General features: G+C 40.7%; 1 protein-coding gene across 10 annotated transcripts in view; it reads right to left on the minus strand.

The window, feature by feature from the left end:
- Positions 1–6434: 6434 nt before the first annotated feature.
- Positions 6435–26212, minus strand: part of ZNF521 (zinc finger protein 521) — a 236040-nt gene continuing 216262 nt past the window's right edge. For all 10 annotated transcript variants that reach the window (XM_065668152.1, XM_065668142.1, XM_065668145.1 and 7 more), the window contains one exon: positions 6435–7265. In XM_065668152.1, coding sequence (XP_065524224.1) covers positions 7236–7265 — 30 coding nt within the window. In that variant the 3' untranslated portion in view covers positions 6435–7235. The remainder of the gene's footprint in view (positions 7266–26212) is intronic.

Genomic DNA, 26212 nt, shown 5'->3' on the forward strand with positions numbered 1-26212 from the left:
TTCAAACTGACTCTTGCCTTTCTCAGCCTGACAGGAGCCAACCCAGAGAAACTCTGTGTGTTAAATATATATGGGTAATGTAACAACATCTCTCATATGTTCAGGCACTCCTTTGAACAACCAAGTGAGCCAGGAATCTACTGAACAAACAGCTGAATGTAACCTCTGGATAACCCTTTAATCTTCTCCACCATTCCCCTTGAAAATCTGAGGAGGGAAGCACTAGAAGACAACAGATTGAAAAAGCCAGACCAAGGGAACTACTGGCAGACAGCTAGGCATGGGTGTTTCTCTTGTTTGCAAATTTTAGCAATTAAGGAAGTGTTGAAAGATTCTGAAAACATGTTATCATTGAGAGAAGAGAGGCTCTGAGGATTTGAAAGTCAGATGCAAATAGGGTAAAAGACTGATTGGCTTTCAGTGATGGCAAGTCAAAAGTCAATTCAGACTTCCCCTCTCAAACAACACTAAAAACATAAGCTGTCATATCTGAAAACGGGCAAGTCATTCTTCTGCTGATGCCACAGCCTGTGAATACCAAAGCAACACATGTTGTAATAACAAGGCACTGTTGAAAGAAGCTCTAAAACCCCATCTGACCCTCCATATGCTGTAAGAGAAGTAAGAGTTTCTGAAGGAGACAGACTCCGCAATGAGTGGAAAATGCCTGAAAGACGTTGAAGATGGCTCTGTGTGCAGATATTACTATAAGAAAGAAAGCAGAAGTCAAAAAAGTCAGACACTGATTAGGAAAAGCTGTGGATAAAGTTGAAAGGTTTACAAATAACCCACCAAGAAGCTAATGTCTAATCAAAAGCATGATCTTTCATTTTATGCCAGAAAATTAATTATACTGAATTAAGCCAAAAGAACAAAGGTGTTTGCAAATAAAACATGTCAAAGGATGAATGAAGCAAAACAAATCTTAAATGCATCAGGAATGATGACCTAGCCGCCAAATCAAATGTGGGTTCACAAATGTAATTAAGAAAATCAAAATAGTTCTGCATCAATCATTAAACAATTAAAACATGGGGAGTAAGGAGAGGAGGAAAGGATGACAGTCAAGTCAAAAGGAAACATTTAACCGCTGTTTTCTGGAAAACAAAGGTATCAATGACTCTGAAAGGTGGGCTTTTCCCTGAATTAAATATATCTTAGTATGTTTTTCGGCTTCCAGATGCTGCTGATCTCTGCCTCACCGGCTGCAGAGACAGGTATGTTTCCACTTACTCTCTGCCTGTTATTTGAACAGAAGGACATAATTCACCTTGTGGAGGTGTTGCTACACGATTTGATGTATTTGATCATGTGGCTACACAATTTGATCTTGCCAAAGTGCCTGGGCCACCAAAGTGCCATAAATTTGTTACTAAACCCTTAGCCACTTTTCTAAACAAGCAGATCATTGGTCCCGTAAACAAGGGTGAAGGTCGTGTAAGATCAAGCATCACGCAAAAATTAAACAAGCCAACAAGAAAGAGATCATTAGATTAGAGACATCTGGCTCACCTGTTGGATGCAGCCAACATGGTAGCCTGTATGGCCATAAGATTTTTAATTGTGAGCATCTTGGAACTGCTGTAATACACTTTAAATCTTAAAGTGAGCACTCTATGTTGCTCCCTGTCATCCATGCAAAAGCAATAGTTTGGTACGATGCTCAGCGGGAACCCATGCTGCTGGCAATGTCTACAGCACCATATCTGCAGCAATTTCTTCTCCCACAGCTCAGCAATTCTCATCTCTTCTGCTTTGGACACCCAGTAAGATCCCTGCCCAAGCAAGCATGATATCTACGGCAGAAACAGCCATGAACGTGTTTTGCTTTGCACCAGCCCATAGAAGTTTGCTGTTTAAAACATATGGTTAGAAAAGTGTGTGAGAGAAGCATCACAAACCAGCCTGAGCCATCTTGCACATACTTAAAATCTAGTGGTGTGCTCAAAAGAAAAATAATGGCAGAGATGAAATACATTTTCCTGCAGAAAATCAGAATTGTGCCTTCTCTTTGTCCAACACATGGAATGTTCCCATTGATGAACCAGATCCAGATGCATCAGAAAAGACATTTCAGTCTTGGAGATTTTATTCTAAAACGTAACTAAGGGTTAGGGTATTACTTAAATAGATGATTGCTTACTACAAAAGCCAGCTGTTTAATACTCAAAACTAATACTCAAAACTAAATAAAGATTAAAATATCTCAATGTATTACCCTTTACTACACTGCATTTGTGTGCTTAACGTTAACCTTCCCATTCAAATGTCATTAGCTGCTAATTAAGATGTTGATATGCTGATTGTATATCTTGCAGTAGAGATGATTTGCAGGCACTTACTAGGTGTTTATCAAACTCCAGCACACATATTGGTTTAGCATAAGCGTGGCACATTTAATTTGCTGAACACTGTCCCAGTTCTCCACTCTTTTTTTTCTAATTCATAATGAGCAAAACATTGCAAGTTGTCAGGAATCATCTCAGAAAAGAGAAAAGTAAAATAAGTGACCTAGGCACTTCTGTGCAAGCAGTTTTTACCTTTGATTTCAATAAACCTCATTTAGAAATCTCTAAAATGGTCCCAACATATGAATAACAAAATGAATCAACCCTTTGAATCTGTCTACGGCTTACACTGTCCCATAGACAGGAGCAGAAGGCTTTTAGCATTAAAGGTTTGTTTCAAGCAACTTCCCTATTACTAACAAGAAGAGCTTAAATCAAAGAGAGGCAGTGATGATTCTGCTGGTGTAAAAAGAGTTCTGCAACACAGGGTACATTTTCACAGGACTTTTTAATATAATTTATGAATATTGGCTTGCAACATAATTGTCTTTTCTGCTGACATTTTCAAAGCAACACTGTGATTTGTTGGATCTCCTGAGAGTCTGAGTACAAAACTGATAATTATATTAAATATACATAGACAATAAAGAGTGTGTTTACATAACTATGCCCATAAATATCTGGTTGAACAGTCATTGTTCTCAAAACCCTTTTAAGCAGCTCTCGGAGGGATCCAATTCTAATGACATGATGGTTTAAAACATGTTGCTCAGTCTTGTTCCATATTTAATTAACTTTCCTTTTTTAAACTTGTGATGGTGGAGACAATAACAAATAGCTCTGAAAAGAGAGCCAGCTTTGAAACATGAGTGAGACCTTGTCAGGCTTTTGTGTGCCACACACAGAAGAAGATGCGCACACAAGAGGTGGTTGCCGGGGACTGCCCAGTTCCTGGGGGAGCGCATTGCTGCAGCATTCACAGTTCACTACTACTAATAACAACAGCAACAACAATAATAATAATTAAAGAAATCATCTGCATACAAATAAGACAAGCAACATGGGGAGGGAAAATGGATGTATTAAATGGAATTGGCAAAATAGGCCTGAACTTGTTTGTTTTTGTGCTGCTACAAAGCAGCGAAGCAAATACCTGAAAGAGAACGGCACATTGCCCACTGAGATGCAAAGGGCGTGTGAACATATAATTGAGCATCAGTGTATGACTGAACACATTAGACAGGAATCAAGGTAACATTTCTGAATTCATGGACCGTCTTACTCTATGGAGTCCTTCACATTGCCTCATCCCAGGCACGGCTGCAACCGCAGCCCAATATTCTGTTTTCACACTGAGCTATTTTTAATTGTCACCAATTATAATTCATTTACTTTTATGTGTCCTGGTTGTCACAATATTAACATTTGTAAGTCTTTCCCTTTGCAGGCCGTGAGAATCTGTTGTGACATCTCAATAAAGTGGGATTCAATCAAGGTGTGAATGAATTGTTAATCTTGTTATAAATAGAAAATGCCATATGTTGGTAAGGAAGGGATGTCTCTCTTTTTCTGTTGTTGAGGACAGTGGCAATGAAACAAAGTGAGTGATCATGCCAGAATTACTAATAAAGGCCCAGTCACTGAGACATGGAGAGGACTTCAGCTTTCCGTGTCCTGTCAAGAAGGAAGTGATAACTATTACTGTGTCCTCGGCCGACAGAGCCCTTGAACTATTGTTTTAGGGGGTTGTAGAGTGACTGGGAAGTCAGGGAAAGCAGTGAGAGCACTGGTGTGAACCAAAGAAATTCTAATATCCTCCCTGGAAGCTGAACCACCTAAACTGGATTGGAATGTCTAACTTGGGCAACCAGCCGCGAAAATATGGATTGTAGGAAAACCTCCTATTTTGGGTAGCTGAATGTCATAAGGCCTAAGGCACATTTATTCCTGGATCATCTTTTGTTCGGATAAAGAGTAAGTACATTTCTTCAAAAATCCAGTGCTCGGATACTACCTGGGTAGATCACTTCACTTCTGAAGTATAAATTCCATATTTATACCTGCTACAGGCCTGTGATGTTTCCTAAACACAGCTCTGGTGAACAAGCAGAAGGACTACTTGTTTTATTAAACTATCACTTGCAGTAAAACTCATGTCCTCTTGAAATACTGGGAATAAAGCCAGTCTCAGAGGTAAATGGATGCCTTGTCCATCCGTCCATCCATACCCCCTTTGAACAGATTTATTCTTTTACATGAGGTTAAGGGTATGAGGAGGGGCTTCTCTTAGCTTTTGCTGACCCAGGATGGAGAAAGGCATACCCCAGCTGAAATGCACGCAGAGAGCCACGTCTCTTCTTCCAACAGGCAGGATGATCTGCCTCTCCTGTTGATTCTTCTAAACGCTCTGATAATTCCCCAAGCAATACTCAATCCTCATTGGGAAGTTCGGATGTCTTCCATAATCTATTTAAACAGCTATTTAGGTACCACTGAGAAACCTGCTACTTCAGAAAAGGTAAGAGGATTCCAGCACTTGATACCAGCAGCCAGTTCTCAGAAGCCACCTGGGGCTGCCTGTCGCCGTAAGACCCCTCTATTCCCCCCCACTGACCTGAAAGGCCAATTGATGCATAGTCTTCATCACATTTGTTGTTGCTCTGTTTACTGTTCCTGTATTTACATATCTAGAAATTCAACATCTTTGCATGTTTTGCAAGCTGTCATGACATGAGACGCTAGTAATATGCTATGTTTTGCTTGCTAACATATTTTTGACATATTTTAGCTTTTGATTATAAGATTGCATCTTTCCCAGCTACCATCTGTCTCAACTCAGTGGCACTCTGGCATTTACAAAAACAGTAGGGTGTAATATTTCTTATATACTTGAACTCTACCAGAAACATGTTCTTTTCAGTCTTAACCAATATGTCACACTTTCACACATGAAGGCTGAAACGTCTTATATCCTTTAAGGTATCTGTCAAAAATAAAAAACATATCATCGCATTCAATTTGGCTGAGATGAGTAATATATTAATGAGAGTAAGAATGGGAACAGTTTCTGACTTATAAATAGAACTGGCATTTTACAAGCCTTGAATGCTCCTGCCTGTATTTATCCTTTTGTCAGCACAAGTGAGATATTCATACAAAACCTGGGAATTTTTTTTTTTTTTGTATTTGGCAAAATATGCACAATATCCTCAAAGCTGGAGTCTTCAATGTGACATGTTTTTTCTTGGAGTATCTGGTGACCAGACAAAATGTGATATTCAGCAAACTGGAAATCACCCTTTATATCTATATTGACAGAACTAGGCAAGCAGTTCCAGCCATTTGGACTTCTCCATGGCATTTTGGACATTCAGTCTTTAACTGCAGTGCTTCAGCAACACTGGTTTCCACAGGATAAAACCAGCAACTCCAACAATAGAATAAGATACTGAAATAGCTGGAGAATGTTCTTTTGGCTATTTATCTTTCATAGATGAGCTGAAGTAGTAGGGGATACTGGTAAGCAAAGAGAGGTTTTATTCCCCATCTTTCTTCTTGAAACTGCGGGCAGTCAGGAGCCAATTCAGACCTGAGCAAAGCCGTCAGGTCTTGTGACAGCTCCACAGGGCCATGGTGCTGCTGAGCATCATCCCATGGTGTGCATCCCCTCCAATTCTGCAAGCCATTTCAGAAGAAAAGTTGGGGGGTGTGAAGTTAACAGCTACTGGCAGGGCTGCAGTGGCTGCTGGTTGTCAGCACTAGACCCAGCTCACTAAATAATATCACATTGAAATACAATGATAATGATACACAGAAGATGTGCGGTGACTCCTCTGGCAACCAGTGTGTCAAGAGTACAGGTATGAAATTGTTGAGAGTGCCAAATAAAACAAACAAGGAAGCCCAGAAAATGGTGAATATTACCCTCAAGCACACGTTGCTTTGCAGTGGGCCAGCAAATCTGTTTCTACCATTATATTTATTTAAATGCCTAGCTTCAAGAAAAGCGATCTATTCCTGCTTTAGCAGTGTATAGGTTCTGATGAAATGGAATTCTAGACCCTGGTGGTCCCGTAAGTACTACAGAAGCAGTAATAATAATGCTGCTTTCTAAGGAAAAAGACAAGACACAAGCTCACTCACACATGATGGTAAACTGAATTTATTTCCTTTTGGAAAACAATTCCAGTAATCTCCAGGTTCAGACCGCAGAGTAAACATTAATAACAGTAACATACATGTTAGTTCAACTGATTCAAGAATTTGGCCATGTGAAATCATTAAGGAAAGTCTTGAACACTCAAAGCTTCAAATGGTATCCAGAAAAAAAAACTTCTTTGACAATCTACATAACAACTATTGCATATATGGTAATGCTATCTGTCATATCGCAAGGCTTACAAATATATATACGGGCCTTATTCAACTGTGGGTTCCTGCTCTGTGAGAGACAGTCTCTTCATGTTTTTCTGCAAGAATCTTCAGCAATAAAAAATAGTCTTAGATTCGTCCGTTTGTATACCAAAAGAGAGATTTTTAGACTGAAGTTTAAACGAAAGGAAGGCCAAACAGAGCTGTAATGGAACATCGCTATCACCTTTTCCCTCCTCCTTGAAAACAACACATTTTCTTCAGCTGTTTTTTTTTTTCCCCTCAGTATTATTATTATTTGTATCTTTCTTGAATAGGGCCCAAGTCCACTTGTCTTTATAAGACCATTTTAGTATCAGACAACATAATACATGTGCAACACTTTATATACAGGAAGTCTATCCGGTGCTCAAAAGTTCAAACACATGAACATCCAACAGTTTCGATAATACAAGTTTTATGGTACAATACAATGTTTCTGAATAATATACATTAACAATGAAAGTTTCGTGCAAAGAGTAAAACGTGTTCCCTTTTTGTGCCACAAAGAATTCTCTGGAAGAGACGGGCCTTGCACTAACTGCTGTGCTGGGTCATCGTATGATTCTGTAACAAAAACAAAAGAAAGAGCTTAGTCACAGGACAGGCATTTCTGTGTGAAAGAAGGATGCAAATACAATTGTCCCAGCATATCTCACAAAATGATGGACTGGAAAGACATGATGTTCAAGCCCTCCTTGTTTTAAAGCAGTCAAAAGCAGTGTCACTACCAAAGAGAGTTGTTTTCCCCAGCTGTTTCACACCGGTATTCTTTCCATGTGCCACAGGAAGGGCATCACACCCTCTCTAGGTAGATTTGGGCTGACCTGCCCCAGTGAAACTGACCATCAGGTCAGTGGTTCGGGTGTCTGCTTACATAGAGCTCATGGTTTATGCATTATGCAAATGAGAAGTGCATTTATTTGTCATAAAAGACCAATGCTAATTGGACTGTGCTTCCTAGGCTGTGGCACCACTCCAAATGTTTTATTGCATTAAAACCTATTTCTCCCCAAACAGTGTTGCACAGTGTATTCTGATAAGAGTCATTCTGTGCCTAGCAGAGAGCTCAGACACTGATGAGAACAGGAAGGGCTTCCACAGCCCTTCCTTTTGGTTGCCAAAAACCACAGGTATTTTTGACTCAAGTGAATGCAGTGCCTTATGCGAGGTGACACAGCGTGGACTTCGGAGTCTGAAATTCTCCTTTTCTACATGAGTAATCACCAAATCCAGCAGCAAACCCAAGTTTTACCCTCTTTCCTACCACTGCACTAATCAAGTCAACCACATTTAAGGATGAGAGATGCTATTTCAATACCTGCACTGGCTCAGATCCTTCATAAGCATTGCGTTACGAGCAAGGTACCAATCCAATACATGTTAAGTGTTCTGCAATGTACACTGGATCCACAGATAACCCGAAAAAGTCTGTGAACACTACTTCTTAGACAAGAGGGCAGCCACTGATTAGTGAGGAATTTTCCCCTTAGTCCTCTGGGCCAGATTTGGGCCAGTGACCCCGAGGACAGGGGTGTCACATCCTGTGGTTTGCTCGCAGCACATCCAGTCCTTTCACTCTGCTTTATTAAGTTAATCTGTCTTAACTCCCTTTGGGCTAACACAGTTCAGGATGAACCTATTCCCGAAAGATGGCCATCACTTTCAACAAAGTGAACATCTGCTGAACCATACCCTCCAGAGCCACCCATGGAAAGGCACACAAAAGCAGCCTTGGTCAAACAGATGTGAAATACAGCATGACTGCAGACCAGCCTGAGAGTTCTCCCTCCCTTCCTCCTCCTCTCTCCCTAAACTGTGCATGCACACAAACATGGGACATTTGGCAAGGAAAAGATCTTACAGAAAGACTGAGGAATTTTTAATGTAGTGCCATTCTCAAGATTAAAGGAAAATGACCCAGTGACACTCAAAGATGCAATTTCCAGATGTGAATACAAAATGATTTAATGCTGATGGCAGGAATTCCAAACTGTCCAGGGCCAAAGAGTGTTAAAAAAATATACTCTACCACTTGATTGCATTTAGCTTCTTATCCCATAAAATCATTTCAAAATGTTGCAAAGCAATAACAATATCTGCAGCCAAGAATGTTGGCTGTTCACAGGTAATGGGCTCTGACTAAACCACAAAAGCAAGGAAATTAAGAGTTAAGCCTGACAGTCAGCCCTTTTGTCATCCTGTTGCGTCCATTTATTGCAGCATTTACAGCATAACACCGCAGGCTTATTGGAGACCCTGCAGTAACTAGAAACAACAGGGCAAGTTGCATATGTGATGGCAGCCTGAATTCTGATTTTTCTTCTGCTTCTGAGTAGGCAAAGTCCTATTTTACCAGTTGTTACACTGCAGAGACTTGGGGGTGGGCGGTGGGGGGGGGTATTTCTAACCGACTGAGAGCAAGCATGTCAGTCATGCCCATTTTTTATTTCTTTCCACTAAGTGAAAACGCATAATCAGTTTGAAGCTGGACATGAACAGTTGCCCATGAAGCAGTCAAAAGGTGTTCTGGGAATGTGGTTCTGGCTGCAATGACATTTTTGATTAAAAACCAAGAAGGCCCAAATATGAAGGAGACGAAAGAAAACACAACATAAGGACTGACTTGCCCCTGCTCTCAGTGTCCCTGACTCCTGTGCCCTGGTGCAAAATGAGATTCTCTAGAGATAATGAAGAGATAATAGAAAAACCCAAGTGTTGAAGAGAAAAACGAGACGGGGCAGGACACAAACATGAGGAAGTTCTTTGAGCAGTTTAGGCCTTAAAAAAGCTACTACACTTACTGTAAACAGTCAAACAAATCATGGTTTCCAAAGTAATTAAGGCTCCCCAAACATGAGGGACTAGGGAAAGATACCTGTTTGGCTAAGTGGCAAAAAAATACAATGTGGAAGCACTTCAGAAGCAGAACGTTGACCAGACAAGCAGGCAAAGGATGGGAGGAGAGAGATAAGAAGAAAATTCTGTAATCCCACAGAGAGCCATATTCCACTCCACCAAAAGCCATCTATTGGAGACCCCATGTCTAAGTGACTGAAAATTGCAAACATTAATCCCAGTTATGAACTGTTGTTGTTTTTATGAGGGGTGTTGCGTTTAAAAATTTAGGGCAAAAATTCTCCCTTATTATCCACACAGCAGATCTCGGCTCTGATAGTCTCTTTGCCTTGTGTGCAGCGAGTTCCCTGCCTTCCCGGCAGTGGGAGTTCAGGCAGGCGGGGAAAGCAGAATTCGGAGCTCCTGCCGGCAGGGACACGGCAGGGACACAGGAGTGTGGGACACCCAGGGAGAGCACAATATTACAGTCTAGATCCTCTGTGCATCTCCGAGAGCACGTTGCCCTTCACTGAAGACACACTGTATAAGCTTGAAACACACCTCCTCCTGAAACTTCAAACTAGTTTGCCTGAGTTTGGAGCAATTAGTACACCCCCTTGCCAAAGAAAAGGCATTTAACTAAGTACAGGAGATATCATATGCTCCTCTTCTTTGGCTCCCCTAAATTTGTTTGCACATAACCACATCTGTTTAATTATGAGGTAGTCTCCCTGTGAAGCAAAAATCTCAATTTCCTACTTAGCTGTGGAAATGGAAAAATATTTTTTCTTACCATAATCTTTCCAGGACTTCAGCAATAGCTCTGTTAACATTTCCAAGTGCTGTGATTTCATAAGGAGAAACTAGTTTGCAAACACAAATGCAAGCTTTGCATGCACAAGATGGAGGAACAGTGAAGCAGGAGGTGTGTGTGTCACTGCATTTGTTACTGCAATAGACACAAACTGAGCCAGGAAAATTCCTACCTCTCCAATTTTTCTATTGGTATTATCTGGAAAGCAGTTATATTACCTAGGAAAACCTGAATTCAGCATCTTTCACAAGCAAAATAAACTCTTAAAATGCATTTGCCCTGTTCCTAGAGATGGTTATTTTTGTTAGCAGAATCCAGAATCCCAAATGTTATGTGAACTGCCAGAAAATTATATGCCACCACTTTTCTGGGTGAAAATGCTTTGAGATATCCTTGCTGTTAGTGTTAAGGAGTTAAAAACATGCAAAGATTTCACAGTAACACTGGGTGGGAGAATCTCCTTGGCAAAATAATACAAAAAAGGTTTCCTTGAAGAAATGCTCGAGACAAAAGAGGGAATAATACTTTTTTTTTTGCTTGATGTATGTCTTTGTGTTTCAGATAGAACATGGGAAGTATTAGGTAGCAAAAAGTTCCTGCCCACAGCATCAAAATTAATGAAGAAAAAAATATCCACAGATAACCACAGACTGACTAGCCCATTAGAATATTTAATGTGAACTGCAATTGTGTTCAATTTTAATGGGACTTCTGTTTTTTTATGACTAGATGAAACAAGACATGGTTGTACCTGACAAACAGTGCAAAGAGGCTGTATGTGAAGAAATATAAAGATGAAATGCAGATGCATTATTTCAACAGATGGTAACAGTAGCACAGCAGCATGTTATTTTTTCCTTAGTTCAAGAACACAAACAGGGGTAATCAATCATCACTGATTAAGTAATTATGGTACCCTCCATGTTATCACTTCTGTGGAATCCTTTATCTGTGTACATTACAGACCATCATGTATTTTTTGCATTTAGAGAAGGAAAAGCAGCACCCCACTGCAGTGCAATACAGTTCCAGGTTGTAAAACGGAACTCTACATTACTATCAACCTTTAAGCACATTTTATTTTTTTTTTTAACAAAAGCAATTGGTTTCCAACAGGCTGGATAATAAGTCTTTTGACCTGCATTCTTCTCTGACCCATTAAGGTCACCCCTGTGCTCGGGCATATAGCTGACTTAGGAAATGCCTGCAAGTCCTGCATTTCATCTCCTGCCCACTCAAAATAAAGCTTTCTTTAAATGTGTCTGTACAGGTCCCTGAAGACCAGGGAGGCATCCCTGTAGTGGGCAATGGAGGGACAGAAGCTTCTGCCTTTATTAATGAATGCAGACCATTATGAGTCTGGCTGGCTCCTGCACTGTTCCCAGAAGCATATACTGTACGTGACTTAAAATGCTAGAATATTGACACAAAGCGAGCTGGGCACCCCTAAGGAAAATTACTCCTTGGATATAATGTAGGCTCGTAACAGCTATTAGAGTACAAAATAAAACCCTCCGGGATCAAACTGACATATACCGCATTCTACCTACTCCTCAAACATTAGAAGAATTTCTTTGTGAAGGCATTCTCAAGGACAGCATTAAACTGACTTTTGTAGCAATCTGCAACAGCTTTTTGGCTTACAGCTTTTAGTACTAAATCTCTAGTTTGAATCAATATAAGTACTATATCTTCCACATTAATCAATACATTTGGTTCAATACACGTTCTATTAAATTATACTTTCTAATCAAGATTTTCTGCTTCTCTTCCCTTCTTTTTATTCCAGCTTCTTACCCTGCACCATACTTTTCCAACTGTCTGCAGCTAACAAGAGGATGTTGGATTTTGCAGGACCAAAGGGGAAGACAGAAAGGTTCGTAGAAAAGGCAAGCCTAGCAAAACCTTAAGTGCACTGGTAATAATAATGAATCAAGAATGCAGCTTCACAGTATCAACATGGTTTCCAGAACTTCAGTCTGATGCTTTGTTGAGCTGGTTGTCATGATAAAAGACCTCTCACACAAACACGTATGCACTGGACGCTGCTGAAATCCTACATCAAGTGGAAAGGCCGGGAGGAGGACAGAAGAGGGGTATTAAGTGGTAACACCAAAAACAAATACATGAAACTTATTAAGACATAATTGCGACTTTAAGGTTGATTTTTATACCCTTTCTTCAAACTTGTCCTGCTTCAGTACTGCAGCACAGTCTGCTGTCAAAGCCCCATTACACTGTGCCAGAGTTCTTTCCTGGTAAACTGTAATATGATTATACTCCATACTAAATTGATGAGATATTTAGATTTGTGAAATACTCAGATTAAATACATATTATAAAATAAGCTGCAAAAAGATATTATTTACCCCAGGTCTTTGGGGATATTTGAAACATTGGGATAGTAGATGTCTCCAGCAATCTGAGTGATGTACACAGTTACAAGTAAATGAATTTTCCACATCTGTGTTAGGTTTGGTGGAACGTGGTTATTCTTCATGAGCAGGGAATATGAAATGTAATGTCAAAACGATAAACACGTATATTGCAGGCATTTGCCACTGTCTTACAGAGCAGAAACACTGCACTGATGTCCCTTGCTCACAGTCAGTTTCTCTTTTTCTTGTCTCCATATAATCACTGTGAACCTGCAGAGAAACTGTTGCATTTTCTTTTGACATTTAACATCATCTTACTCACTCACAATAGCATCTTATAATACGTTCTAGATGACATTGTGTCACCATTGAAGAAAAAGGTAAAAGACAAGAAATGGAATTTAAAGACAGAAAAGACCCATTAGGGCGTTTTCTCCACCCATCTTGCCAGTGTTGGATTATAGCCTATAGTGTAATTTCAAGTGTTTTGCCCAGTCCAATTTTAATTAGAGCTTCCAATGCTCCTCTTGGGAGACTGCTTCACAGCTTCACAGACCTCAGGGTTACGATTTTTTTTCCTGATGTCCATCCCAGGAGAGGAAGAGGCTCAGCCAGCCCCGACTCACACATGAAACCAAATCTGCATAGTCAGGAGCTGGTTTCAGTAGAATATCTGGGCCGTTTCAAAGCATCTGAAAGCAGTAAACTTCCTTTTAATGCCCCAAAACATTAAGGCCCTGGCTCCACTGCTGCTGTAAGCAATTAAGAAGATTCTGTTACATGGGCTTCTCAGGTTCAGTTGCCATCCAGGTAAAAATGTAGCATAGGTGGGATTTGCGGTCCCACAGGCAGGGTAACCACTTCCACATTCTGCCTCCAGTAAATGAACCAGCTGAAGGTTAGGGACGTATTGAGGTCCATCCTGTGCTATAATCCTTAATTGCACTGACAGAGCACCTATGAACACTCAGATTGTAAACATTTCTGTATTTTTCACATAGGTGAAGTCCAAAAAGAGCAACTTCAGTTGAAGCTCATCAACAGATAATGTGACCGCAGATTATTTTCCCTCCCAGGCTTTTCCCTTCCTTTCATAAAATACAATCTACAAGAAATCGACTTACTTAAATCGTTGTATCTAAAATCTTGGAACTAGCAGATGTTTCTGATGTGCTTCATCCCTGGAATTACAATGCTTCTGATACAAAAATGAATATATATTCAGATTTCAATGGTCACACTTATCCTGAGTGAACAAGGGAGCTGGAAAGCAGATGATGTCTAATAGTTTTTCATAGGTGAAAAGCAGGAAGCCAAATGGGGACTTAGGAATTCTGGATAGAAAAAATTCCGGGTAAGGTGTCGCTGCCACCAGTATCTCCAGTACTGCAGTGCAGCTGGCAGAGCAGGAGGACTACCAGTGAATTTTTAAATGCACTGAAGTAGTCAAGAAGTTTCATCCAGGCCAAGCTTGATCACCAGCACAGACCTAACAAAATACAGTCTCTGAAACTTGAGATTCCCAAGGAAATAAGGATTTGATCTGAACTAAACCAGAGCTATTTCCACAACAAAGAAGGGGCCAAATCCCAAGAGAATCTGTTTTCCCATAAATACCACTTATGTATGGTGAGCTGATGTTTACCAGCCTTTGAGAACCAGGTCTGTTCTCAGACATGATGGTCAATTATATGGTCATCTTAGGTCATGACTGACCACTGTTGACAATGATAATTTAGGGAAGTCTACACTGAATTGCAGTTATTCATATAAATTAGTTCACCTAAGCTATGTGATTTGATATTAAATTAATGTCTTAGAAAAGGCATGACTGCTAATCAGATCATAATCCTTATTGCATTTATGCAAAACTCTCAGTGTTCTTTCTGGTTCTTCTATTCAAGCATTTCCAGCTGGGTCACAGAAAATCTACCCATAAAAAAAAAGTCTCAAATTGCATAGCATGTTCTCAGGGATGCAAACTGAAAATTAAAACCAAACCCAAACCAAAACAAACCCCCTGATACCTATTTTTCTTCAGAGACTTCCAGTAAGTCACTAGTAAAATGTCAACGATTCCTTTTGGATTCATTATTATATGTGAGTACATATATCACAGAATTGTTGTATGGAAAAGAATGACATATATTCTTAGGTACAGCAAATAAGACTTTCATCATTGTCACCAGAAAAGAACAGACACAAATACAGGTGTCTGTTCACCGTCCTTGTGCCTTCCTCGTTATGAGTGTTGGCAAGGGGCTCCTGGTTAAGCCTCTGACATAAATCAGAGTAGCTCCAAGGCTGTTTTAACCTATGGTGACAGTCAATAGCTTTCCATAAGCCTCTCTTCCGCTGTTTGTTGTTTATTGAAATGCAGTGGAACTTAAAACAACCTCTTTCATTTCAGGCAAGGTGGCCTGGCTACATGGGCAAAGTGCATATATTAGCCCATAAACAGTAAGATAATGGCTGGTGATGAAGAGAGAGGGCAATGGTTAGGACATGTTCACAGCAGTTCATTGGAACTGGGAAACCTTTCTGTCCTTTCATGCTGCAAAGGGGCTGTACTGCTAATCAGGAACCAGGCTTATGTCTGGTTTGTAGAAAAACAAGGCCTTTGTGATACCGCAAATGTTTGAAATTAATACACAAGCATCCTTCCCCAATAAGAAAACTGTTCATTAAGCAGGAATAAAAGCTTAAACAAAAAAGGCAAAAGGAGGCACTTCTGAGAAATATATCAAAAGTCTTATTACTTTAGAATATGGTTATGATTACCCTGGTATAAATTAAGAGAAACTCCTCTGAAATCATGGGAGTTTCAAGATAAGGACAAGTATGAATATAGCCAGGCCTTCAGGGTTTAAAACGAAGTGAATACTGCTCATGTACTGATTGATTCATGCACACCTTCTGCAGATGCCACAGCTAGAAGTCTCTTCACCCTGTCAGACACAGCCAGGTAAAGAGCAAACAGAACTCAAAGCTGAACCAATCCAGATTTATCTGCAGCTATTGTACAACGGAGTAACAGGGGACAACAAGCTTTGATAGGCAATACTGCCGAATAAGATATTCAGGGATTAAGTCAGTGTTTTACAGATGTGTTCATGGGCTAGTTGTTGTTCTGCTTTCATTTTTTTCTTCCTTTGCTATGTTTAATTTATCATGCTGGTGCTTTCTAAACTACAGTACCTGTAAACAAATGTAAGTTTGACCTCTCTCCCGTTTTATATCCACAAGCAGCACTCCTACTTTATGCTCTAACTTTAGATACCTTAAAGACAAATAAAATGGGGGGGAGGGGAGGGTAGAGAGAGGCAACAAACCCAAAGAACAAAAACAACCCCCCTTGCCTAACAATATGTGAATACAAATTTGCCTAGCTGGCAGTGAGGAACTGGCTCCTGGAACTGCAGCTATGCTACGTACAGATTCCTTTATAAGTCAAACCCAATTAAACAAACTACTACTAAATATTTAACATCTCAGTCTGTAATTAGTGACAAATAATGAAGCTAATGTTGATAATTGCACAGAAATGTCCTGTTGGAAACATCACATGTTTCTTGCTCCTCCTATTTCTCTCATACTCAGTGAATCCTGATAGGTCTTTTCAGGAACTAAACTGACAAATCAATCTGGATTTTACACACATCTGTTTGGTCTGCAATGAAGACGTGAGAAGGAACCTTCCAAGTGTAACTTCTCAAATTTAAAGCAGAGTAACTACTGTATCATGAATTGATTTCAAATGAATTGATTTAAAATCTTAAACCAACCAGCAGGTCCAGAATTTAAGCTCCTGTCCATAGGATTCAAAAGGTCACCCAATTAAAATGGGGAAGCACACAGAGCTGTGATTTATATGCAAAGGGCAACCTTTCAAACAATGATCCTTTGCAGTTTTCCACAGGTGCATGTACAAGAATTCCTTTGAACAAAATTACAAGTGAAATTACAAGTTTCTTGATGCAGCCTGAAAGAAAAGCGCTGTGACTTGTCTGCACTCTTATTATACAGACAGATGCATTCCACATTCGTATTGATTGCCGAGTTCACATCCTTGCCTTGTGACATAAGGCTGGGTATTGTGCTTACCAGGTGACAAAGGGACAGCCTGGAATCTGGATTTCCCTGCACATTGCCAGCCAGTGCGTGGGCCCTTGTACAACAGCACTCAGCACACTAGAGGTTATGGATCAGCCTGAGACTAACTCAAAGCAACTAACATTGTTTTCGCTTAGCTAAAAGCAAACCCTGAACCAGTCCAGTTTTAAAATCACCAAACCTGGCTTTTGCATATGAAAACCATATTGGGTAGTTATCCAGCTAGTAAGCATACATACAGTCAGTTTAAGAGAACATGTAAGTGGACTGGTGCATATTTTTGGTCCCAAAATCAGAAACACAAGTGAAATATGTCCCCTTGTCTATGATATGTCAATTTTAAAATGTGTAGGGAAGGCAAGGAAAAACTATGGAGTTCTGCTAGCTCTTTTCCTTTTCTAAATGCCGGGAACTGTGCTACACATTGGTGCCTCTTTTTCCTTCAAGGCAGCTTGCAAGCAGAGCCAGACTGAGCAGATTTGATGCTAACGGCCAAAGATTTCTGAGCTGATAAGCAGAGGCCCCCACGGCTTTCACTCTCTGACTTCTTTCACAACTGGTTACAGTGCCAGCCCATCTTGGACATCTTAGAGTCCTTATTCCTACAGCTTTCAAACAAGGAATAGTGGGAACTGGGACACTGCTTATGTGGCAGGCGTGGTGTGTGTGTGAATTACAAATCTACTTGCTGGAAAAGAAAATAAGGATAATTTTTATGCCTTCATAGCTGGTAAGCAGTTAGACAATTAAGAACCCTATGTTGTCATTTTGTTCTTATAGCAACCTCATCTGGGTTCCCTCTTTTTCAGTTCAAGAAACTCCATGTTGTAAAGGTGACTTTCAGAGACACTAAAATGCTATTTTGCTCTTTACAACGAAGTCACTACTTCTCTGAATTTTGTAAGGACACTCACTGTAAATCAATAAATGTGGAGTGTTTACTGACATGGTACCAGGACAATAAAATTTTATGTTTGTCATTGTGGTTGTTGCTTGTAAAATCCAGAAGCCTGGATTCTCTATTGTCTTCTGTTCTGTTGTCATTTGCATTTGTGTACAAGAAGCGTGAAATGTGACCACAGCTAAATGGGAAGAATTTTACTCTCACTTTCTCCTGTTTTCAGACCCTATCAAAGGGGGAAAAGACAGTAAAGTCCCACTCCTACGTTTAAGTATTCTCCCCTCCAAGAAAGAAGTACTACATAAAGAAGCATGCTTCTATGCCTTTTTCCTTCCTCCCCGTGAGGGAAGAAGTATCCTCCTATTAAATGTCATTCTTTGAGGTTGGTCATTCTGTTTCCTGTCACACAGCTGGCCAGTGACACATTGCAAGTTAGACATGTCATTAGATCCTGCCTTGACCCTGCACTGACAGTTGAAGAAATGCTCTCCCTCACCTCTGGGTTTGGCTTGAGATGCCGTGGCACTCCTCTCTCCTAGGCTATCTCCTGCTAGGGGATCCAGCCTTCTGCAGCTGCTGCTTTCACCCTTTGTTGCCCATTAGGACTGTTTTTTAGTGTGGCAACCTTCTGACTGACTGGAAAGAATCACATTAGGAGGGAAATAACTGGAGACAACACTTACACTCATTTGCTGTCTGTGTTTAGTGCCAAGGTGTCTGAAATACAGAACTTTAATTCCGATAAGAAAAGATGTGCTGTAGCTATGGTGAGGCTAATCTATAAACCTCACACTCTTATGTAATTTGCTACTCCAAGTTAATTTTAATTCATTACAATAAACCCCACCTAATTAAAATAACTCTTTAAAGTGAAGTATTAGCTTTAACCCAGAAAAAAAAAAAAAAAAAGAAGCAGAATCTTCAGTATCGGAGGGCAATTCATCATATCACAGTGCACACTTATATAAATTCAAAGGAAAGCTATAAACAAGTACCCACAGCAATAGTGCCATGCATAAAGGGGCTGGCAACAGGAGGCCTGCTTTCTAATCAGCCCTCAAAGGAACCTGCCACACAGAAGTGGCACTTAGTCTAATTTAAAGCTCTCACAGTTACTTTACCTTGGCAAAATTTATAAACTAATAACTTTAGTAAACAGACTGGCACTCCAAACAGAAAAACAAAGCCAACACAGCGGTTCAGGCCTGCAGAGAAAGCAGCTTTCCTAGAAAGGTACTGTCTTTAGCAATGAGATAAAACATTTGTTTGGGGGCTACTCTTACAGTCCCTGATGTTCAGTAACAGTTCTGCACCATCCCATTAGATCTGTACTGTCACTTCACTGTGGTCTATAGTCTTTTGTTCCTGCAAGTCGTTTTAGCATCTTAAGGCATTTGACATACCTGTATATTTGTGCTCTGGTCAGCTCACCAAAGAAATCCTTCTGGATTTGAAACAGCCTACTATGGGAATATAGGTTCTCTTAAAGTGCCACTAAATTGCCAGGGCAATATACTTTCAAAATGTCAACTTAAAAATATACTTAATATTTGCAATTAAAGCTCACATTCTTTCTTGTCTCTATTATTCTTGCTTCTCACAAGCTTGCTTCTCACAACAAAATTACAACAAATACACTCTTCTCCGTTTACATCGATGAAGAAAAAGAAGCAAATCCAAAAACAGTAATAACTGCTAAGCAGAAAATCTCTGTAATATGTACAGCACAATAACGTTTGAGGTTTTGTGGTTTTTTTTTTGTTATATCCTAAACCACACCACTTTGTAGAAAGTTTCTTTTTCAAATCAAAGCAATACTACAGTAAAACAACTGCAGGCAAGATTTCTAAGACACAACGCAGTTTGTGTCAGAACGCTCATCACTCGAGGCTGACCTGTCAAACTATCTTGGGGAACATGGTAAAAAGGCAAATCTGCAAGTTGGTAAAAAACTTCTGAATGATAAAAAGTATGCATTGCTCTCAAACCACAGAATGCTGCGCAGTGCTAACGGGGTTATAGTGATGCTTACAGCAGATCTGCATCCCTTCCTACTGCTTATTGGCATGCCTGCTTGGGCTGTGCTCTGAAGACCACAGAGAGGGAGCCAGAGTTTCAATGGTCTCACAGAAGAAACTGAAGACATAAAAAAATCTGTGCTCAGATGAGTGATGTGGAATAGAGATCAGAATTTAGTACTGTACACACATACCTGCTATCAGCAGTAGAGCTATGCTGTAAATTTGATACAGGTGAAGTCAGTGAGACGACATTTTTGGACCTTGATAAGCAGTTTCTGGCACCTATATTTTCAGAAGATCCTCAGTACCTAGTGGAATCTGACCCCCCCCCCCCCAACCTGCTTCCTTCAGGGACCTGGCATGGCCTCCAGGAGCCTTTTCAGGCATTAGGGATTAAGGGATTAAGATTTTGGCCACAGTGCTTTTCCAGAAGCTAACACAATTGTCAAGACAGTCTACAGAACGCACCAGAGAATAATTTCCACGGGTTTTGAAATCACTACTTTCCATAGGTGTATTTCTCTATTAGTTTCTGCACAACAGTCCAACATCTGCAGAGACTTAGTGTTCTCTGCTAAACTGTGTACCTTTTCAGACTAATTCCTATACAGCCACTGTACATTTTTGTAAATCCATGTGGCCTAAACATTCAAATCTTGGGCCGTCATAGTCCTCTGTGCACGTTAAACCATTCATAAGGCTGCCTAAACTTATGTCAGCTTGTAATAGCCCCCACGGGATGGTGACATCAATTAAAAATCCCTGGAATTCATCGGAGTCTGAGACACACCTGTGAAGGCCAAAAGGGAGCTATACAGAACCAGCTAGCAAAATAAACAGGAATCGCTGCATACTGAGGGAATCCTTGGCTGTCTGACTAAGGTACCTTTTATACTGGCAGGGGATGCAAATTGGAGCCCGAGGATCCACACTTTCATTTTCAAAGCCCTTTGCAAACATCAACCACTTCACCTTCACACCATTGCTGCAAGGGAAGTAAATATGTACAGTTACAGCATCCTCCCTTTTCTGGAGGTACAAAGAAGCACGGGGCATTTTCATAGGCACAGTCTGTGTTCATGCACAAAAAGGAGTGCAGGGACAACCTCCTCCTTTGTGGCCAAATGAGCATCCTAAGGCCACCGAGGGAACTGGCGAGGGAACTGGTGGCAGAGCAGGGATTACTGGAGACAGCCTGCTATCCAGCCTGGTCCTAGTCCACTGTGCCTCCCCTTGCTGAATTCCAACCATACACTGCTTTGCTGTAAAGGACAGATTACTGCATGTTGTCCTCCATAATCTCTCCTGTAAGAGATTACTACACGCTTCCCAGGGACCCCTCCCTTTGTTTCCCCCCACAAATGGTGGCAAGGTTAGAGACAACTTGTTTTCTCAAGGCTGAGATTAAAAATGGCTCTGTGTTTTGCTAAGCATTCCTCTGAAGCACGGGCAGCGTGCGCGTGTGTGTCTGAAAACGACCCAAATGAAAGGAAGGAATGAGAGATCCTAAACAATGCTGCGCAAAGTTGCAGACTGTTCGGCTACAGGCCAGAAAATGAATCCAATTTTTCATTCTGTCATTATAAATATTTCAGTGCAAATGGTACTGATTTTCTGCAACTGTGGTTAAGCAAAGGGCCTCCGAGTGAATATTTAAGGGGAAAAAAAAAAAAAAAGAAGGAAGGAAAAGAAGAAAAGAAAGGGAGAAAAAGAAGAAGAGGGAGGGGGGGAAATTAAGGTTAGCAACCAATTAATTTCAAACTTTCAGTGTAAGAGATTCTGGAAGAAATTCTACAATGATGCAGCGTGTGACTCAAAGAAGGAGGAAAAAAAAAACATTTACTCTGCTCTTCTTCTGACAGTTTCTCATAAAATATCTGCAGTCCATCTATCTTTTAGTACTCCAGGCTCCTCTGGAGAGCAGAAAATAGTAGTTTAAAGCTCACTTCAGTGCCAGTCTGCGGGAGATTGCTTTCCACAGGACCCCTGCTGATGGAGGCCTAGGGGAAGAGGCCCAGGAGTTATTCAATCAGTCCAAGGCTCTGGGGCGGCCGGGGCTCCTTTGAGGGCTGATTATAAAGCTGCCCTCCTGTTGCCTGCCTCCGAACAGAACGAAATGAGCAGCCTCTTGCTGAGCAGATTCTGCAAGAAGGAATTTCACCTGTCATGGAGTTTGTCAGAATTTCAAGATTTATCTTGGTGCAAAATTAATAAAATACCAACTAGGATTTCAGCCTGACTACTCAGCTGTGTCATCTCAAAGTGATCTTTCACCTAAGAAAACCTGGACACAGAGCTACTGGAGTCATTCTTGCCCTACTTTTGCTTGAGAGCTTCAGCAGGATGCTATGACTGAATAATAAAATGATTAGAGCTGGATTTCCTGACAATTACACCTAACGTCAAACGCTGGGTGGGTGCTACCGTCCTAACGTGTGACCTTCCACCCTGCTTCTGTGGTTCCTAAGTCTCTCTGGAATAAGCTAGGAATCTGAAATAGAAAAAGATCATTTCTGCAGTTTATAACCTAGCAGGTCCCTGATGGCAGCACATCTGTTAAGTTCATACCACTGGTATTCCAGGTCTGGATCTGATTTATAAGTTTTAAAGGAATACAAACAACAGACTACGTAAGATTACATTCAGTGAAACACTGCAAATTAATATTGCTGTGACAGTCAAGTAGATGGCCTTTTAACCATATTCCGAGTCTAACATGGTGGAAAGGTGCCAGGTTGATAAAGAATCATCTCAAACCTCTGTGAGTTCAGCTCTTTCAAAGCTAGACAGGCTCACTGGTCTTCTGACAGTGCCTTACAGCAATAAAAATAGCAACTATAATAAAGAGAAATCTTTGTACATTACTTATATAAGTAAGATTGTAATAGCTTATAGCACTTGGTCACATGAATTTCAAGTCTCAGGTAGCAAAGAAGCAATTAACTTGAAGCCTGCAAGAGAGCTTTTCAGCTAATAGAGGAGGTCAACTTGTAGAAAGTGAAATAGTTGTCCGCGAAGCCAGCTGATGGGTAAATAAATATTATTCAAGTTACAGTGCTGTTGGTTCAGATTTTGACATGGAGAAACACAGATACACTGTACAAAGAAACAGCAAAATATGCCCAGATTTGGAAGAAAGATGCATCTGCCATCAGTAGCTGTTATCCTACATTGTGGCAATTTCTATATACTGTTCAAAGCTGTTTGCTGCTTGAAGTAACAAATCTACCTTTCTATTTGCTCGTCAGCATTTCCTAACAAGAGCATAAAACACATGGTAACATATCCCTTTCCTACCTTCTCACCCTTTAAATGACAATTCAACATTAATACACATCATAAAGCCACCTTTACCAGGCAGTAGTAGTCTGACAGTTTTAACACCAAGAGATCTCACAGTAAAGAGAGAGAGAAAGCACGCAAGTGAATGCACAGATGGTGGGAGGGGACACAGGGTGCTCTCAGCAGGCTACAGTAGAGATGCATTAACTCCACAGAGGGATAAGGGCTTCCCACCAGTACAGTCATGAATTATAACTGAGCATGGGAGTGAGTTCTTAGTGCCTGTCTCACAGCAAATATACTGTTCCATTTTCCTGCACAATCACCTTTCACCTTTACAAACGCAAAGCAAAGCAAAATGCACTGCTAATATTTAACAATATCACAGGTTCTTTATGTTTCATAGCACACATCTACACGCATCTACATCTAAGTATGGGGGGAAGCAGGGTATTCACTGACACAGAGAATCCCCAAGGCAGATTTACACACCCATGATCAGTGCCTGTGTCTAGCGATTCTGCTGCAAAATGAGACTATAACAATACAGATAAACAACTAAAGCTGCATGTAGAAATGTGTGTAACTCAGCAGTATTGGTTCACGAGAACTGAATCATCTCTTTCTCTCTTCCCTTGTTAACAGGGTGGAGGACACACAATTTCAGCTTTGAACACAAAGAAAGCTCCACTTAAAAGAAAAATAAATCACAAGGGCTTGCAAAAAACCTTCTCTTTTTCCAGCCAAAATTATATTTCAGCCTCAATTTGATCAAGGCACAGTGAACCTGACCCCAATAACAGGTAAAAAAGCTAAACCTAAAAGCTGTTCCTCCTGGCCAGGGTTTTGTAATGAACAGCTCCAGTTGTGTAGCCATCTGCATCAAGAGTCTTTTTTGACTAATGTTTGGAATGGACCAACGTAACGATGGCTTTTTTTTTTTTTCCCTTAAAAAAGAAAAAGCGGGGTGGGGGGGGGAGAGGAAAAAATAGAAAAAAAAAAAAGAAGGAAAGTCACCACTTTTGAGCCAAGATTGCTGTTTACTGGAGTTTCCTGGATATGTCTCTTTATGAATCACTGACCACACCTTGTTTTCACAAACTATCTGTACCTCCTCCCTAGGGGAATTCATCCCCTCCCAACTTTCCTCCTACTCAATGAACCTATCAATGGAGAAAACTTGTTATTTTAGGCAGCTGAAAATTTGACCAATTTTGAAGGATTCATTTACCATGCCTTTCACTTTCGTTTAAATCCTCACTGTTCCTGTTCTAAATGACAGCACCGCAAGCACTGCTTTTAAGCACTATTCATCTTGCCTACCACATCTCAGCCTTTCACACAGAAGGCTGCTCTCTCTCCAACAATGGAGCCTTACTCCTTTATAGCTTGAGGGCAGAGACTGTTACTAGCTGTAGACTTGCCGCAAATATCACAATAAAGGATACAAATGTGAATTTCTCTTAAAATACGGGTTCAGCTGTGGAGGTACCTTGCTTTAGAAAACTCTGTCAGAAGCAAACAATATATCTTTCTCCAACATGCACAGCAGCCACCCAGTTGAAACAGCTTTTCCAAATGGGTCAATGGAGTCAGGATGCTTGTGAATTTTATACTTTTCTCCACTTTGGGTCTCTAATCGATAGTTTAGCCTCCTTCACACTTAATATACTCAATCTTGGCTTGGCAACACATCTTGTAGAACATTAAAAAAAACAAAGAGTAAACATTCCCTCTCTTTACAAAGCCCTGGAGCTTGAGGAAATGCAGGGCTACTGGGCTAAGCTCTGTGATGGAAGAAGCCAGGATTCACACTACAGATCTTAAGAGGTGGCAGGTTTGCTGCTACTGAGCCCCTCCACCTATGCTTTGGTACACAAAACCATGGAGAGGTGAGGATGCAAGGGTATACAGGGGCCATGGCAACCGTCTGCCAGTGCTGTGGAGAGAAAACAGGGCAGACCTTGAGCAGCAAACTTTCAGAGATAATGTTGTGCCATCACTCATTGGGAAAGTGCAGGACCAGTGGAGAGTGGAGCCAGGAATGAGGAGCTTATTCACGGGGATGGAGTGAGGGCGGCCAGCAGCAGGGTCGGGGGAAGGGAGGCAGATTTGCAGAACTGGCCATGAAGCTCCTCAGTACACCATAGCTGGATGCTTCATAAAGTCACACTGATGGCAGTCCCGGAGATGGCCATCTGTTGTCAGCTCTGGGCCAGATGAAAGATAATATAACGGCAGCTACTGGTAGCTAACAGCAGGACAGTTGCAGGAAGGAATGTGTCCTAGAATAAAGAAGTGGGCCTTCCTGTTTAGCACAGAAAATCAGTCATCGATATCAACCACATTAGCAAGAAATTAATGGATGGGCAATTAAGAGAACTGAACTGATCTACCAAGGAAACTATTCAAACGCAGAGTGCTTATTTCTTCTGCTTACTCTAGGTATATGAGCCAACTGACCTGACTAATGGCAAGGTGTAGGCTGAAACATTCAGGGCACAGATGATAAAACCTCATTTTCTGCAAAGGGCAGAATTCCATTTCTAATGATTATTTGTGGGTCAGGGAATACATTCACTGCTTCCCCTGCCCTCAATCTACAACTGGACTCCCCGATGTTCACAGAGGTTTCTACAAGGATTGAGGGTAGAAATTGGCCTTCATGTAGTAACTGAACTTCCCCTTATTATTACCATGATTTATTTTTCCAAGTGCCTTATCATTATTACCAGCATCACCCAGCAGAAAAATGTTTGCCTTCCCAACACTATCATTTCTAGCTTGCTTCTTTCTTTGCCCCATAATCTCCTTCCTACTTCTACTCCTCTGCCTTTTGTTTCCTTCTCTTTCCGCCTTTCTGTGCATTTTCCTTTCTGCAGCAACTTCTGGTTTGCTTCTTTAGGCTGAAATTTCGCACACCTCACTGTCCCATTTGCTAAAACAATCATTATGTTAATGTTGACACATAATGTTTTTCAGAGTCAACACTTTAGAAGACAAAGGAACAGTGGAGCTTATCTTCTGATTGCTAAGGTTTCTTGCCAGTTTTCAGACTAGAGATAACAAACTTCATTTAACATACTGCATGACACAGTCTTTGCAGTCACAAGGATTATGAACTGTACTATATTACCTGATCCTGCAGAATCTATTCAGTGTTGACT

This window comes from Lathamus discolor, chromosome 2, assembly GCF_037157495.1.
Source record: "Lathamus discolor isolate bLatDis1 chromosome 2, bLatDis1.hap1, whole genome shotgun sequence".
NCBI lineage: Eukaryota > Metazoa > Chordata > Aves > Psittaciformes > Psittacidae > Lathamus > Lathamus discolor.